Raw genomic sequence first — 16,871 nt, forward strand, 5'->3', positions numbered from 1 at the left:
TACAAAAGATTCCTGACGCACATTTGCTTTTGAATAGCAGGGTTCAACCACGGTAGTTGATTGCTTTTAAGGCTCATGCGTTTGAGTGGAGCATGATGATCAAATCGAGAAGGCTTTGCCATTGGCACCAAATATCATTCACACCATCGAAGGTGTAAGCAGTGTTCCATGGAATGTCACTTAAGAATGAAAGAAAAGCTGGTTCATCAAAGTTTTACATCGATCGATATTCAAAACTTTAGGTCACGAGAATAAAGAAAACGATCACCAACTAAAGAAGGTTTTGATTGTCAAAGATATCGTCCTTGTCAGCTCCTTAGGAAATGTATCGGCAACAGTATGGAGAAGACGCATACTGATTTTAGGGTGTAGAGGATTTACAGTACTGACGTTTAAAAGATTAGAAGTGATAGGTTTGAGGACTATACATGGATCTTAGGTGGGATGAGGGGGATAAGGTTTGTTGGGGGGAGGGGGCTGTATTGGGCAAGGGACATTTATACCTACAATTGCTGGATGGCGGGCCAAGCAGATCCTAAATAGCTTCGTGCAAATGTCAGCCATTAGCCTGGACAGGGTTTTTAATACCTAAACCTGTACTTGTCGTTAAGAAGAGTAAAGGATGATAGGTGAAGAAAGAAGATGACACTTATAATAAGCTATTTGTATTTGAGATTAATGCGGCACGCTTCCTAGACCACTACATTTCTTACTTCCACTTCCACGGAGGTATTATTGTGGCATAAGATTTAGACGATTTTACAACAACAAAAAATGGCCTGAGCTGCCTGAAAAAGTAAATTATGAATACAAGTGCTCAAAAAACGAGGAACAGTGTCTGCAGATAAAAGTCGACCAATCGATAGCAGTAAAGTTATAGCGGTTAAAAGTAGTCTGATCATTCGCTGTGTTTTCTCAGTCTAACGAAACAGAGGCTAAGGCGTCTGTTTCCCGCCTCGGATTGGATTATTCGGCACAGTTGCGCCTTCAGAGAAATGACCTTGTATTTTCCTGTTCTTTAATTCTTTAATCGCCGGAAGAGTGATAGGATCCAATTTCGCCCAGTATTATCATTCCCGGCATGAGTCAAACATGAAGGTCATGGGAATAAAGGAAATGATCGCGGGCTCAAAATTTCTTGATTATTAAGCAAATTCTCCCTGTTAATAGCGTAGGAAATGTATGGAGAACAGTTTTAACAATGTGCATACTGACTCGGTTGGGGTGTAAAAGCCGATTGGCCTCTTGGCTTTGTTTTGTAAGTCACGTGAGAGAAGCTTTAGTACCAGAAATGGAAAGGATGCTTTACCCTCTTTTTCATGCACCTTATCGATTTACTTCAAATCTCTATTTATTTCCTTTTATTTTCATTTTTAATTGTGCGCGTGTATGTGTATGTGTATGTGCCTTGCATACACGTGTACTTAATATGCAGTCACTTTTGGATAACTGGCGCACCAATCAAATGGTTACGATGCTGATTCAAGATTGAGAAGTCTAAGTCGAACCTAAACCTCGATAAACTAGTGTGTTACATTCTTGGGCAAGACACTATTCTCCGACAGTATCTCTAATCATTCGGCTAGGGGCATAAATGAACACAAAGGAACTGTTAGGAAAACTTAACGGATAACGGTACACACGAGAGCTTGTGATAGACCCGCAAATGATTTCAGTCAGGTCTGCCAGAATAGTAATAATTATATTCGCTCTTGTTCATCAGATTAGATCCGAAATGAGACGAGCCTCTCATATTAGCTTGGGAGTAGAGCAGTGACTCTTGCCTGTTCGTTACTTTTGTCACTTTTGTTTTGTTTGTTTGTCCGTTTGATTCTGAAGATGTTTTTCCCTTTTCCCATTTTCCAGTTGATCGTACTTCTGACTACGTTTTCTTTCATGTTACTGCCGTTTTGCCAGAGTAACATAAATTCCATCTTTGGCTCTCAGTGTCAACTCTGAGACCAAGGCAATATCCTCGGGAGCCTGAAACGACTCAACCGCAAAGTGACGCAAAACGTGAGCAATTACTAGTTTCTCTTCCAACAAGGCCAACCGCTGACCTACGAAAGTAAAAGACACACGATTACTGCTTGGTATTTCATAATTTCAAACTTCTATTTCTATTCATAACATCCTTCTATCTGTCTGTTTTTTTTTTTGTTTTTGTTTCTGTTTTTTTTTTTTTTTTTTTTTTTTTTTTGCAAGTTAGGCCCATCTTCCCATTTGCCGCTTTGCTAACGCGAGTCATTTTTCTCGTCTTTCTATCTTCTGTCGGACTGCTCGGTGTGTGTCTATCCTGGGAGAGCCCTGGGTTCATCGTGCACTCACTTCCCTTTGCGAAATGATACAGACCCTATACCAATAACTCTGGTTTTCGACAACGCGTAAGTTCAAATAATCTGCCTGAATTAAACTTTTCAATGCTAGATACTCCATTTCCTGCTCGTTCTCGCGTCAATACGAGTCCGCTGAAACACAAGGTAGAGCGTCCGTTCTGTCTGTTTGTCTAACTGACTGCCAGTCTACTTTTTCATGTGTCACTCAATTATTGCGCTTGCTCTCTGTCCGTCTTTCTGTTAGCCTCTGTCACCTTGCCTTTTTAAGCCCCTCAAACTAATCTGATCGTGAAACGAACCCTTGGCGAGCCTACCGATGCAGTTCCTTGGTCCGGCGGAGAAAGGAATAAACGCGTACGGATTCCGTCCTTGAATGTTTTCTTGAAGAAAACGATCAGGGTTGAACTTGCAGGGTTCAGGCCACAGTTCCGAGTTCCTGTGAAGCTGTAAAGTCGATACTCCAATAGTGGTTCCTTTAGGAATAAAGTACCCTCCTAAGGTAACGGACAAAGATACATAATTAGGTGGCTACGTGCTCCCAATTTCTACTTATCACAAGTAGGGAAAGTTTTATGTCTATAGCCAAAACAACAACAACAGCAAAACCCAGTCGAAGCCAGTGTAACTAACCCAGTTCACAGTTCTCAGTGGTCAACCTTGAGAAGAATGGCACAGATGGAAATATCCTTTGAGCTTCCTGAAAGGATACATCACCACATTACCATCTTATGGCAGATATGCAAAATGTTAAAGTCACACTATTTTCAAGATGGAATGTACGCGTATGTTAACACGGTTAGTTCTAATTTATGAAAAAGGGAGTAAGTTTCTTAAAAAGTGTGGAGCTTCGCCGATGGGTGTACCACGAGATAACATAGTTTTACCAAATGGGGTCAATTGTCCACTAGGGTGAGTTTCTAAAACTGACGTTCCGAGCGTTAGCCCTTCATCAGAGCGATGTTTATTTTTTAACTTTGAGTTTTGTTTAACTATTTTGTGTTGGCGATACCTTGAGGACACACTCCAGGTAACGGAACTTGACGTCCTCTACCGTTACAGTGTCTGGACGAGTTTCTGGGAAATTAGAAAAATATCATGGTTACAAGTAAGCTGGTCGAGTGGGTAGATGAACAATTAGGAACAAAACCACTAAAATATATACGGAGTGGTTTGGCAAACTGACGGACGAGGACAAACGAATGTGAGAGCGAACATTTGACGAAAAAATATACAAGTGAAAGAAAGTTCTACCGAGCGAACGATATCCTTTGAGCGAACATCGATCATTTCACGACTGCAAATTATTTGATAGTCTTCTTCGAGGCCGTACTTTTGGGATGCGCTTCGTCTTGCGTGCAGAAGGGCTTAAGAAAGAAACTAGCAAATAGCATTATGGGCAGATTTTGAAGTAAGAGTGACCGTGGGAAACAAAAGTGCTCTTCGGGTCATACCAAATAACTCACTAAAGCTTAATCTTGTTCAGAACTCAACAATCTCTTTTCTCACAAAGAACAGAACAAAAACGTCACCGATGCGTTATTTTCACGAGGCCCATCATTGGAACCGAGGCTCTCACGATTTTCAAAACGAGTTTGTTACACAACTCTCAAAAAATAGTCACGACATGACTTTTAACATGAAATTATCTCTTAGCATGGGCAATCTTGTGGAAAATAGCATTTTATTAGAGAACTAAAGGCTAGTTTTGGCAAAGAGATCTGACTGTTTGCATTGGTCGCCATAGTTGTTAATTTATCATCTCTTTGCTCTCATTGTTGCTGTGTAAACTGACATTTAATACATCGAATACAAATTGACGTGATTGTGTGACTATAGCTACAACTAAACGGAGAGAAGTGGACTATAAGAGTCTGAGGTACCAGCCAGCCGTCTCCTCTCTCCAATACCCCGAGGTGACTGGGGCGAGGAGACGGGATGACACAATAGTCTGGGAAATTAAGTGCTTACCGAAAAAGGAATCCACTTCATGTACAACTTTTTTCTGTATGTCAGGATGGCGTCCGAGGAGGTACAAAGCCCATGTCATACCACCTGCAGTGGTGTCGTGTCCCTGTGGGATGATGAACAAATGGAATATCTTAACGGACCGGTGGTTATTTCTCACTTGGGGAGTGGAAGGGGGGAGGGGATATAGAGGATTTTGACTACGTCAAGATAAACTTTACCCGATCCCCCAGTAAGGCTTTGTAATATTGTTATGATCCTCCCACCTCCCCCTCATCAGCAGTTAGTTGGCAGTCGTTAATTTTTTGTAGTCCTCCATTCTATACCCTGTTGGCGACGACTGGTCCCCTCCGTTTTCCCTGCAAAGTATATGATCCTATCTCTCAAACTCCTACACCCCCCTGGCAATAGAAAGTGACTGGCGCCTACTGGCTAATTTGACCACTTCTATCGGGAGGGGGAGTGAGAGGAGGGGGAAGGGAAGGAAGGAGCAAGTGATCCTTCACACATTACTGGGGGCCATGATACACAGAAAAAAACCAAGACAAAATTCAAAACAATGGTATTAAATTTCCTCAAACCTCAAAGGTAAATGTGTCTACTTCTTCCCTGATGCCTTCCTTTGATATTTCTCCGTTGTCATAAGCTTCAAGTAACAGGTCGAGAAAGGCCAGGCGCTTCTTTCGTTTGAAATCATTTTCGTCTCCACTCTCCTCCTCTTTCTCTATCTTGTTTGATCTTTCGCGAATTCGTTCATCTATAACCTGAAAGTTGAAAACGAAAGAACAAAGGCAATAAGATGTCAAGTCACCAATAAGGAACTGAAGACTTTTTGGAATGATACTTGGTGTTTAGGTATAGCTTGCGCACAGGCCGCTCATACTAGCCGAGTCTTCCTGCGGGAAGATTTGAAACGAGTTGGAAAGATTTACTGAGGGATTGGTACTAATACTCATTACCAAACTCTTTCCAGAACAGAACTCTCGCCTACTCGCGTTGTTCAAAGTCTTATACTTTCCCCCTGCTAATAGCAAGGGCCTTCTTGCAAGTTATTAGAAATATTTTCGTATTACATAGCGTTGATAACCTTGTTAGTAAAGCCGTGAAGGATCTTCAGACATCTTTGAAACTCTCTTCCGGGAGAACTTATATTGTAAACAGTATCAGCCCAAAGCCATGGAGATCTGAAGCGATGTTCAATTAGCTCACCCATCCTAAACAGAAAGAAAGTACATGTAATCAACAACTGAAAATATAGCTCTCTTGAATTCTCCATAACCTGCTCATGTTGAGATGTAAACAAAGGAAAAGTCCTCTATTTCTCATTTAGATTTCACCTATTAAGGAGTGCTCGTTAGTTCGCGGAAAAGCCGTAATTAAAAAAAAAACGTCGTGATATTTTACAACAATAAAAGCGCAATACAAGGTAACTTTGATAGATTTTTAATTTTTATTACCTTAAAACTCCTTTGGCATACGGCGAACTCCTAGCTCCCTGTGCATTTGGAAATACGTCCATCGCAGTGGCTGAAGTTCAATGCGGCAGAGGACAAACTTTTTTGTTTATTAACAGGTAATTTTCCCTCGTAAGTTTGGAGACAACAGAAACTTATAAAATGGAGATATCATTCAAGCTTCCCCTAATTGTTCTTACAGAGAGCATTTCTTGATAATGCCAAAACAATAAAAATCAATAAACTGATCGATTGGGCGAGTGGAGAAGAACGTTTATCATACAAATGAATTATTCAACGACTGAGCCAATGAACAATCGAGCGACCAAGCAACTGACGAACGAAGGAGTGAATAAACAACCATGTTACTAGCTGACCGAAGAACCGACCGAATAAACAAAAAAAGTCAGACTAAAAGAGACGAACCGAATGATTTGTTTACACTAAATGTACACTCACCGCATATTATGTCCAATGTGCATAAAGCTATGTAAGGCGCTATGTTGAAGACACCTTTGTCTACCTTCTCCTACAAGGATTCAAAAAAAAAATATGACTGCAAGTAATCGAGAAGGAGCGTAAACAACGTGATATAACATTGCAGATTATTATCATTGCTAGTGTCAGTATCATTGTCGCCATTAGAGATTTAGCACCGACGAGAGTGACCACATGACCACGATTTCCCCGCAATTTTTCTCATTTGCGAGTATTAGTACCATTATCATCATTATCGTTATCATTATCGTTATCGTTATCTTTATCGTCATCTTTGTCGTACTCGTTATCGCTGTCGTTATCGTTATCGTCATCGTTACCGTTGTCATCGTCATTATCGTCATCATCATTATCATCATCGTCATCGTTGTCATTATTATCATCATTATTATTATCATTATCATCATCATCACCGTCATTGTTTTCAGTATCATTATTATCATTATTATTATTCACTTTAGAGGGCAGGGGGATTATGTCACACGCACCTTAAGACTCACTCTTCAATCAAGCGTAATAATAAACGACAATTCCTGAGCAATCTAAAGTAGATCCGACACAAATGAGCAAATAAACTTGCAATCGAACGAATGAGTAAATCATATATCATGTCAAGTTGGTAGCTTCAGAAATAGAAGGCAAATTGAATTGAATTTTGATACTGTACAGCAAAACGTACAGTTTACCTCCAAACGTTTCACTAGGATTTCAGCTTGTTCTTCGATTCCTTGAATGAATTGGTTTAAAATGCTAAAGTGGAATGTTGGCGTTATTAATCTCCTTCGGGTTTTCCACTTGGTTCCCTCACTAAAAAAGAAACATGATTGATCGCAACAACTATTTATCGTCGTTTTTATCAACATTTCAAGTGGTTGTTCAAAGTAACAGTGGATTAGTTTCCCTTTACTTCGCCTACTGATTGGTCTTATTAACTTGCGCCTGCCTTTCAACCAATTAGACCATTATAAAATCAACTCCGAATTTTATCACTCAGGGTACTTGAGGAAAACTTGTTTTATTATGTTAAGCTATATCCTTGAACAGACGTCGTAATGGAAAGTTTTAACTCATCTCTTCCTCGGCCAATGAGGATGCTTTACTAATACACAACAACCAACCAGATTTCAAGGCTTGTTTAAAGTAACCAATAAAATTACAGGATATTATTACAAAACAGCTCGGTACTGGATCAATAAAAAACTGTGCAGACTGAGAAAATTTATATGTGGGCGACTGAATTTTTCGATTTCAAAACGACCGTAATAAAGTGGTAATTGAGCTTCGTGTCGTTCAATTTAGAAGGAACTTTTGTTCATGGTGACAGCATCGCTAGGTATGTTCGCCAATAAATCATGCACTGTGCACCGTGTAGGATTCAGCTTATCCACAGGCAGCCCAAGCTCTCTTTGAGAACCACACTAGGAACACAATTTGCATATCGATTTATAAGGATTTGTATGGGATTTTCTACAAGATGGCCATAGACATAGTTAAAAGTGAAAATATTACATAAAAATGGCTTACCTTATTCCATACGTGTATTGCTTGCTCCTGGTGTCGTTATTTTACCAAATTCACTTGATTTAATCGGTTTTTTTTAATAATCCTGGTTTTCTCTTCTCAAAGAGAAGACAAGACCGAACACTTCTGTCCAGACAGCCTCCCAAACGAAGTAAAAAATCCCAAGCTAAAATGTACCCACGGCCACAAATCCACCGCAGAATTCAAGGGCAAAGGTTGACCTTTCATTTCGATTCTCTAGCCACACAATCTCAGCCCTGCGATCGACGCCAGGCGGCTCTTCGTGTCCTCAGTGAAACGTTAAAACGTTTGTTGACATCCGAGTCCTTTTTAAACACGACACAACGACCGTTGAAATTGGCTTGGTAACCTCGTCATGTTGGCCAACCAAGACTCGCGGGGGTACTAAACCTGAGGGGACCCCGGGTTTTACAAGAAGTTTTGTTGACAAGTTGAGGTCTAGTACCCCCGCGAGTCTTGGTTTGCCAAAATTACGAGGTTACCAATGAATAAAGGTCTGATAGTTTCGAAAGAAACTGTTTGGGGCTGCGTCGGTGGGAGTAACGAAATAATTTGGATATATCAACAAAGTTGAAATGGTAAATTGGCCACCGTAATGATTACAAAAGCTGACGTTTCGAGCGTTAGCCCTTCGTCGGAGCGAATAGGGGAATTGCGGGTTGTGTGTGCTTTTAAAGGCAGAAAATGGAGCTACGTTATTGGTGGGAGCATGGCAACGAGAAAAACATGAATAAATTAGTGGAATGAAAAGCGTTCGTTGATCCCTGTGGGATTTAGACTACCGGTTTGAAAGATGAGCTTTTGTTCAAGATTTTTACGGCTTTCCGTGCCACCTAAGTGCAAGGAAAGACCGCAGATTGCCATGTGTTGCTTAGAATGATTAGGTAAATTAAAATGTCTAGCGACTGGTTTCGATGTGTCCTTGTCATTCCTTTCCACGTCTCGAAGGTGTTCTCGGAAACGGTCACCTAGTCTTCTGCCTGTTTCGCCGATGTATATCTTTTTGCAATAAGTGCAAGTTATGCAATAGATTACATTGGCGGAGGTGCACGTGAAGTGATCGGTGATCTTAATGGATCGTTTAGGTCCCGATATTTTATCAGTGTTGTGAATGAAAGGACACGTTTTGCATCGTGCACGAGCGCATTTAAAAGTGCCTGGTTGGTCATTAGTCTGAAAAGAACTTCTGACCAGAAAATTGCCTATGTTTTTGTCGCGTTTGAATGAAATGAACGGAGGCTGCGAAAAGATAGTGCTTGTCTCTGGATCGTTTTGAAGTACTTTAAAGTTTTTAAGAATGATGGATTTAACTGAGTGGTTGTGAGGGTGAAACGTGAGAGTGAATGGAATGCGGTCGGAATCTTCCTTATGCGACGTTTGTAGTGCTGAATGTCGATCAATAACTTGAGCGCGGTGGTAACCCGCTTGAACGACAAAAACAGGGTAACCACGTTTATCGAAGAACTGGCACATTGACGCTGATTTGTGGTGGAAATCAGAGTCATCACTACATAAACGACGAAGTGTTAGGAACTGAGAAAAAGGAATGCAATTCTTAACGTGAGATGGATGCGAAGACGAATGTAACAAGTAATTATGCGAGTCTGTAGGTTTCTAATACACACTAGTGCATAAACCGTTACCTTCAATTGAAACTTTGACGTCTAAAAAGGATAAAGAATTGTCAGAAATTTCCCAAGTATATTTCAGAGCCGGGTGGAAAGAATTGACTGCGGTTACGAATGTAGTGAGCTCCTCTCTGGTAGAGGAGGTAGCGCAGATACAGTCGTCGATGTAGCGACCGTAGAGTTCAGGTTTGGACCCGTTGTATTGGCTGAAAAATTGATGTTCGACAAAACCTACAAAAAGATTGGCATAGCTAGGTCCCATTGTGGTCCCCATGGCTACACCATTGGTTTGTTTGAAGAAGTTGTTTCCGAATGAAAAACAATTGAGTGTGAGCACTAGTTCGGCTAAGCGTAGTAGTGTTTCAGATTTAGGTTCCTTAACAGTACGTTGATCAAAAAAATGTTTAAGGGCCAGAAGGCCTTTGCCATTAGCAATGACAGTGTAAAGAGACGTAATATCCATGGTGAAAAGAAGTTTGTTTGTCGGCAAGTCTTGCCGACAAACGATACCGCTTTGGTTACGTTACGTTGACGACACCTTCACCGCCGTTCGACACGACGAAATTGACGCATTCCACCGAAACCTTAATGAACAAAACACTGACATACAGTTTACCAGAGAAGTCGAAGAAAATGGCAAACTTCCTTTTCTAGACTGCCTGGTAAGCCACAACGACAACTCATTACGGACGACAGTTTACAAGAAACCGACACACCGACAGATTACTAGACGAGTCATCCTACAACCCTACATCACACAAAGCCACAACTATCAGAACTCTAACACGACGCGCACAACTAGTATGCGACTCGACAGACAGCTTATCCGACGAGAAAAAATACCTTCACCGTGTTTTTACGAAGAACAACTACAACAACGACTTCATCCGACGAAACACTCACCGACCCACTACCACTACCGAAACAAACGACACCGCAACCTCTACGACTACAGCAACCATACCGTACATAAAAGGCATGTCTGAAAACATCTTGCGCATCTTACTACCCTTCAATATCCGCGTCGCCCACAAACCCATCACCACACTACGTCAGTTACTAACCAACGTTAAAGACAAAGACGAACCGAGGAACAGACAGGGAACGATTTATAAGATCAATTGTTCCGACTGCCAAGCCTCCTACATCGGTGAGACTGGCAGAAACCTCACAACAAGACTGACTGAACACAGACGGGCGACGAGGAAAGGTGATGTCAGCAATCACATTGCTGAACACCATCGACTTACCAACCACAACATTGACTGGGACTCTGCGCAATGCCTAACCTACAGCACTGACTATTTTCAACGACTGACTCTGGAAAGCTGGTTTACTAACTTAGAACAGACTCCCCTAAACAGATGTCAACAACTACCCGCTCCATACAAACGACCCATTCACGACATAAACATCACAAACGACCGAAAAAGAACGACCTAACTTTACCCACAGATCGAAACAGACCAATCACGACCGACTTACGTCACTTGAGTCTTACAGCCAATAACATCACGGCAAAACCAACCGATCATTTCACACGAACTGGAATAAGAACATTCTACTGACAACAATCATTCACTTGACTCTGATGATGACTTCCGCACAGGTTGTCGAAACGTCAGTCACTACCACCGACAACAGTCCTTCTCAGGACTACACTCACCCGGACGATCAGACTACACCTTCACATGTTACCCCCGGGTTCAAACCATTTACTGCACTAATCATTCTAAGCAACATATGGCAATCTGCGGTCTTTCCTTGCACTTAGGTGGCACGGAAAGCCGTAAAAATCTTGAACAAAGCTCATCTTTCAAACCGGCAGTCTAAATCCCACAGGGATCAACGAACGCTTTTCATTCCACTAATTTATTCATGATTTTCTCGTTGCCATGCTCCCACCAATAACGTAGCTCCATTTTCTGCCTTTAAAAGCACACACAACCCACAATTCCCCTATTCGCTCCGACGAAGGGCTAACGCTCGAAACGTCAGCTTTTGTAATCATTACGGTGACCAATTTACTATTTCAACTTTGTTGATATATCCAAATTATTACTAGGTTACCAAGCCAATTTCAACGGTCGTTGTGTCGTGTTTAAAAAGGACTCGGATGTCAACAAACGTTTTAACGTTTCACTGAGGACACGAAGAGCCACCTGGCGTCGATCGCAGGGCTTAGATTGTGTGGCTAGAGAATCGAAATGAAAGGTCAACCTTTGCCCTTGAATTCTGCTGTGGATTTGTGGCTGTGGGTACATTTTAGCTCGGGATTTTTTACTTCGTTCGGGAGGCTGTCTAGACAGAAGTGTTCGGCCTTGTCTACTCTTTAAGAAGAGAAAACCAGGATTCGAAAAAACCGATTAAATCAAGTTAAATCGGTAAAATAACGACACCAGGAGCAAGCAACACACGTATGGAATAAGGTAAGCCATTTTTATGTAATATTTTCACTTTTAACTATGGCTATGGCTATCTTGTAGAAAATCCCATACAAATCCTTTTAAATCGATATGCAAATTGTGTTCCTAGTGTGGTTCTCAAAGAGAGCTTGGGCTGCCTGTGGCTTATCATATAAAGGTTAACAGGGGATTTTTTACACTTAAACCTAACATATGTTACGTACCTTGTTAATAGCCCTGGGTGTAATTCGAGAAATCAGCCAAGATGAAACAAGAAAAAAAAATTATGTTTATGGTAAAATGTTCATTGTGCAAATCTCCAGTGAGAAAAAAAGAAGCATGAAATTATGTTTCCAAAGGCAACAATTATAATTCCTAAAATATTATGTTTTTTTACACAGGTATGCCAGTCGTATCAAGGCTAAGTTGAGCAACTGACCTGTACCGAGCCAAGGGTGAAGCAAGCTGTAATCTGGAGCTTTTGTTATATGTTTTGAGGTGCTCAAGATGACCTGAAAAATAAGAAAATATGTTTAAACATTATGAGCTCGACCGCTTTCTGTTTTTCTTTTGCAATTCAATGCACTTACCTCTGCGAATTCCGGCTTGTAAATCATTACCAAGGGATAAGTAGGCCCCAGCCACAGACACATGATTCCCTCCCGATATATATGATACATCCAATGATTTACTTTCGCGAAGACAACTGTTGTTAAATTAAAAAAAATGCATGAGTCTCTGTCAACCAGAGGTACCATCCTAATGTTTGGCTTGACAAATTCGGAGGGTAAGGTCGCCAATGAACACTGGTCTCTACTGAGTGAATTAAGAGAACCGCAAGACACCTCCTATCCAGGGTATCCGCCGAGGATCGATCTTGTAGTGTCCTTGAGGCAGGAAAAGCAAAGAACACACACATCGGCGAATTGTCAAGTTTGGCTGATTGCTGTTATCGTTATCATTATCATCGCTAATGCCATCGGTATCGTTCCCGTCGTCCTCAACGTTATCCCTATCGCCATGGCTATCGTAATCGTTCATTATTACTATTGTTTTTATACTAATTATCATCACCATTTTCCGGATATGAAAGTATACCACTAACCCCCCTCTCCCCCCCCAAAAAAAAGCTAACGCAGATGGCATCCCCTAACCCTAATCGGATCCCTAGTCCCCAACCCCTTTTTTAACCTCTTCGACTAAGAAAAGGGCTGCAAGGGGCGTGTGTTATGCTTCTTAAAATCCTGATCCGTTACTTTGCTTCAGACACCAACCGCGACGTAGGTTTTTCGTTAATTAAACTGAGTAAAACTTTGTGATGAAACGAGAAAGCTCTTTCACGGTTAAGCACGCCAGTGTACATGACCATCACACGGAAAGGGCTATTCCAACATCTAACCTTCCCAATTATTTTTTTTGCGCCATTCTATTGGCTATTTTAAAATCACTGGACACGCATGTAGTTGCGTGATACAATCGACATACCAGTGTGTGACTCACGTTACAGTCTACTTTTACTGAAAAGGATGCTGTAATCGATGCTGTTTCCTTTCTTTCCCTGTTACAGGATAGGAAAACCTTAAGATTTTGCAATTTGGGTTGGAGAAATAGCAACAACAAATAAAATAAGAAACTTTTCTGGTATCATGTCGTGCAGAATATCAGAAATAGCTTTGTAATGCAAATGAACAGAAATTTTCTTGATAATGGACCACATCGACGAATTTCATGCTCTTAGTTATTTACTCATGCACAAAAAATAAGCAGAGTGGCTGCTTTCCTAATCATGACATATTTGGCAAATATGTGAACTTAACCTAAAAAAAACCCTCAAAAACACATCACACTCATCATCTACATAAATCTTGCCATGATTCGCAAAGAATAATTCACCCGAACTGGCAATATTATTGTCAGTCATTCGAAGTCAGTGACCTTGTTACATGTATTTTTGTCGCGTTTATCTATATTTGTCTACCTTATTTCAGTCACACTGCAGTAACATTTTTGTTTTGTTTGGTTTTGTATTTCTTTCGGTGTTTCAGTCTTGCCTTAGAACTAATTTTCTGCATGATGGATAAGGAACTTGACACGAGTGAGTTCAAACACTGAATCACCTTCTATCGACAACACTGATTATTATTATACTGGGAAGTTTATTCCCAATTCAGATAAATACGTCGATTTTAGCTGTGCTTAGCACAAATATCCACCTTCCCCCTTTTGGTCTTGTTTCGTCGTATTTGTCGCGGTTTCATCAAGTTTTTGACAATACAGGTGGATCAGTCTATTCGGTGTTTTGATCTCCACGGTTCGACTTCATTCGCATGGACCTAATATGCGTCTCCTTCTTGGTGATTAAGTGTTGAAATAGATCGCAGTGGTTGAGGAGTTGAGAATTTCATCTGTTTGGTTACAAACCCCTCTAGTAGAGCGTGTGGACCCACATATTCGATCATGGTTCGTGTTACCCTTTGAACACCGACAACAGCTCGTTATACGGCAGGTGGAGGAGTCAACCCGCTAACCAATTACAGCGCGGGTCATGTGAACATAACAATCTACCTTGAATAACCTAGGTGAATTTCGAAGATGATTTTGTTCATTTTCTATCGCAGATGTAAGGAATAGATGTATTCCACTTCAACCTAAAATAGTTACTTTTTAGGAAAGGAAAACCCGACGGACGCGGGCGCAAACTAAAAGGATATGTTTTTAATCATGCATCTAAGCCACAGCTAAACCGAGGTCTTAAACTAAACTTACCGTGTGGTTCACCTGTCAATTGCAAAGTGTTTCCAAATAAAATACTTGGCTTCGGGCCTGGCAACTTTCTCAAGTCAGCCACAGATCGATATTTAGCGACGAAGGCAAGAATTGCAAACGTGATGAACAATAGTAAGAGTGTCAGTACAGCTACCGCGATGAGGCCTGCCATCTTTGATCATGACGTCAATTGTGTGGTCGATTAAGCTGCAATAGCATCCTAATCAAACATCCGAAGGATTGTTCATGCTTCATAGATCGCAGCTTCGTCGGCTTTGTTTACAAAACCTTGTTATTTGCATTCGAGAAAAGCTTTCACTCCTCCTCTCACATTATTCTTCCTTTAGTTTACTAGAGAATTTTCAACGCAGAATTATTGGAAAGTAAAAGTGAGGGAGAAAACTAAATGCGAATGAGTTGGTTCTCGTGACTTGTATATTCCTAATAAAGCACCCTGAACCCTTGTCTTACAATGAGTCACATCAGCAAAGTTCATAGTTCCCAGGGAATCCTTGTAATTACAAAGAGAAAATGGCGTATGCTCAAAAATGTGTCTTCGCTTTCTATGAATTTTTTCTTTTGTTTTCAATTTTTTCATTTATCGATCCGTTTACTTATTTGATTTTCTCTGAACTTTTGTATGCAATCGTCTTTAACAAAAGACACAGAACTTTACCCCATAATAGAATAGGTATCTTGGTCAATTAATGTTTAGAGAAGTGCAGTTAGTATTTTCAATTATTTTGTAGTAAAGCGTGGGTCATTAGATTAAGGTAATTTTCGCCAAACGTGTAGATGTGGGTTATAAGCCAGAGAGTGATGGAATGGTTGCCGTATCATGAAGGAAGGGTGCAGAAATCTCCTAAGCAGCAAGGACGTCACCACGGTAACCGAGCAACAACCCACTAATGCAGCACCGATTTGAAAGATTTACTTACCATGTTAGAGTGCCGAACGGGAGGTCGATAGTTTTTAAGTCCCGGACCGGACCAAACACACAGGTTTTTAAAAGAATCCTTCATGATTAAATTTCTTACTTATATTGTAATTACTTTTCATCGGATTTTCATTGGCACAGCCAACTGTTGGGTTAGAACCATTTACCCCCCAGCAGAACCCAAGCGATTCTTGAATGGAGTACCAACGTAGCTCCCGTTATGCCTGGCCTTCTTGTTGTTTATACAGGCCCTCGTTTAAACCAGAAAACTGGAGAGGAAGAAGCAATGAAGACTAAATTAAACTTGTCGTAGTGCAAACACATCTTTACTCGAATCTCTTATTGCTGCGAATCTCGTTAATGCGAAGATCGCTTTCATATTCATTTCTTAAACCGCAGTTCACATAGATGATTTTCAAATATTCGCGATCATTTATTCATCACTTCACGAGTTTAATACGAATCAACATAATAACCAGCTCCTAGTTGGCTTGTTAGCTCGGTTGATATGGCACTGCACCGGTATCAATCAATTAATCAATCAATAAACTTTATGTAAAGAGGGACGCTCATTAACCCAAGGAGTTATCTAACATGAGACCCTCACACTACTGAAACATTGACATAAAAAATACATAATGACAAAGTATAAATAATAAATGAACATGTATATACATATGAGTGAAAATAGAAATTTATCTTACAGATTATCATGGAGCATTGTTGATTAAGATTAACTATTGGAAAAACTAAAAACCAAAGACTACGATGTACAACTGCGACGAAGTTTGTAGCGACAATTGGGACAAGGCAACGTTTCCAGGTGAGAAGCACGAGAGGTAAAGGTTAGAAAAAGAGAGAGAACTTTACCTTTGAAGGCAGAGAGATTAGTCGAAAAATAGGTACAGGGGTTTGGGAAGCGTAGAAGTTCTTTAAGGTCGGAGTCAAAACAATTGAAGAGCGAGGCTACACTGAAAGCGAAAGTGCGTTTACCGCAGTTTGAGCGGGGATAAGGAAGTTGAAGGTCAAGGTTACAAGCTCTAGTAATAGCACCAGTTATTCGTCTAGAAGACAAGTAATGGAAAGATTGTTTGAGACAGCTTGGTGCTTCAGGATTCCGTTTAAGAATATTAAAGAGGAGGACAAGCTTTCTAAGGTTAACTAAGAGAAAAATGGGGAGCCATTTGAGTTTGGCAAAGAGACTGACTGAGGACTGATGCCAGTCAGCGTCAAGGATAAGGCGAGCTGATTGCTTTTGAAGACGAAGTAGACGGAGAAGAAGAGTTTTAGGGCAAGTACCCCAAACAGTGGAACAGTACAACAAAGAAGAGTGGATACAA

The 16,871-nt window shown here is 40.7% G+C and overlaps 1 protein-coding gene across 4 annotated transcripts; it reads right to left on the reverse strand.

Annotated features, from left to right (window-relative positions):
- Positions 1–1,346: 1,346 nt before the first annotated feature.
- Positions 1,347–14,784, reverse strand: LOC111347199 (cytochrome P450 4V2). Of its 4 annotated transcripts, XM_088750834.1 has the most exons (15): positions 14,595–14,784; positions 12,674–12,715; positions 12,419–12,534; positions 12,268–12,340; positions 12,053–12,065; positions 6,940–7,060; positions 6,215–6,284; positions 5,759–5,828; positions 5,389–5,515; positions 4,883–5,065; positions 4,305–4,407; positions 3,346–3,410; positions 2,967–3,033; positions 2,651–2,830; positions 1,347–2,060 (listed from the first exon to the last, which is right to left on the reverse strand). In XM_088750834.1, exons 1-15 carry the CDS (start codon positions 14,764–14,766, stop codon positions 1,900–1,902), a joined length of 1,563 nt encoding a protein of 520 aa, XP_088606960.1. In that variant the 5' UTR covers positions 14,767–14,784; the 3' UTR covers positions 1,347–1,899. The 4 variants fall into 4 exon arrangements, with proteins under 4 accessions (XP_088606960.1, XP_088606961.1, XP_088606962.1 ...); XM_088750835.1 differs by lacking the exon at positions 12,674–12,715; XM_088750836.1 differs by lacking the exons at positions 12,674–12,715; positions 14,595–14,784 and adding an exon at positions 14,042–14,469.
- Between the last annotated feature and the right edge of the window lie 2,087 nt (positions 14,785–16,871).

Source organism: Stylophora pistillata, chromosome 2 (genome assembly GCF_964205215.1).
Source record: "Stylophora pistillata chromosome 2, jaStyPist1.2, whole genome shotgun sequence".
NCBI lineage: Eukaryota > Metazoa > Cnidaria > Anthozoa > Scleractinia > Pocilloporidae > Stylophora > Stylophora pistillata.

Excerpts from the sequence above, each read along its gene's own strand:
- LOC111347199 (XM_088750834.1), bottom strand. The coding sequence starts at position 14,766 with ATGGCAGGCCTCATCGCGGTAGCTGTACTGACACTCTTACTATTGTTC. Across the intron at positions 12,341-12,418 it reads ACAAGCCGGAATTCGCAGAG|GTCATCTTGAGCACCTCAAA; the intron begins GTAAGTGCATTG and ends CTTATTTTTCAG. Across the intron at positions 5,516-5,758 it reads TATGCCAAAGGAGTTTTAAG|GATGGGTGAGCTAATTGAAC; the intron begins GTAATAAAAATT and ends CTTTCTGTTTAG.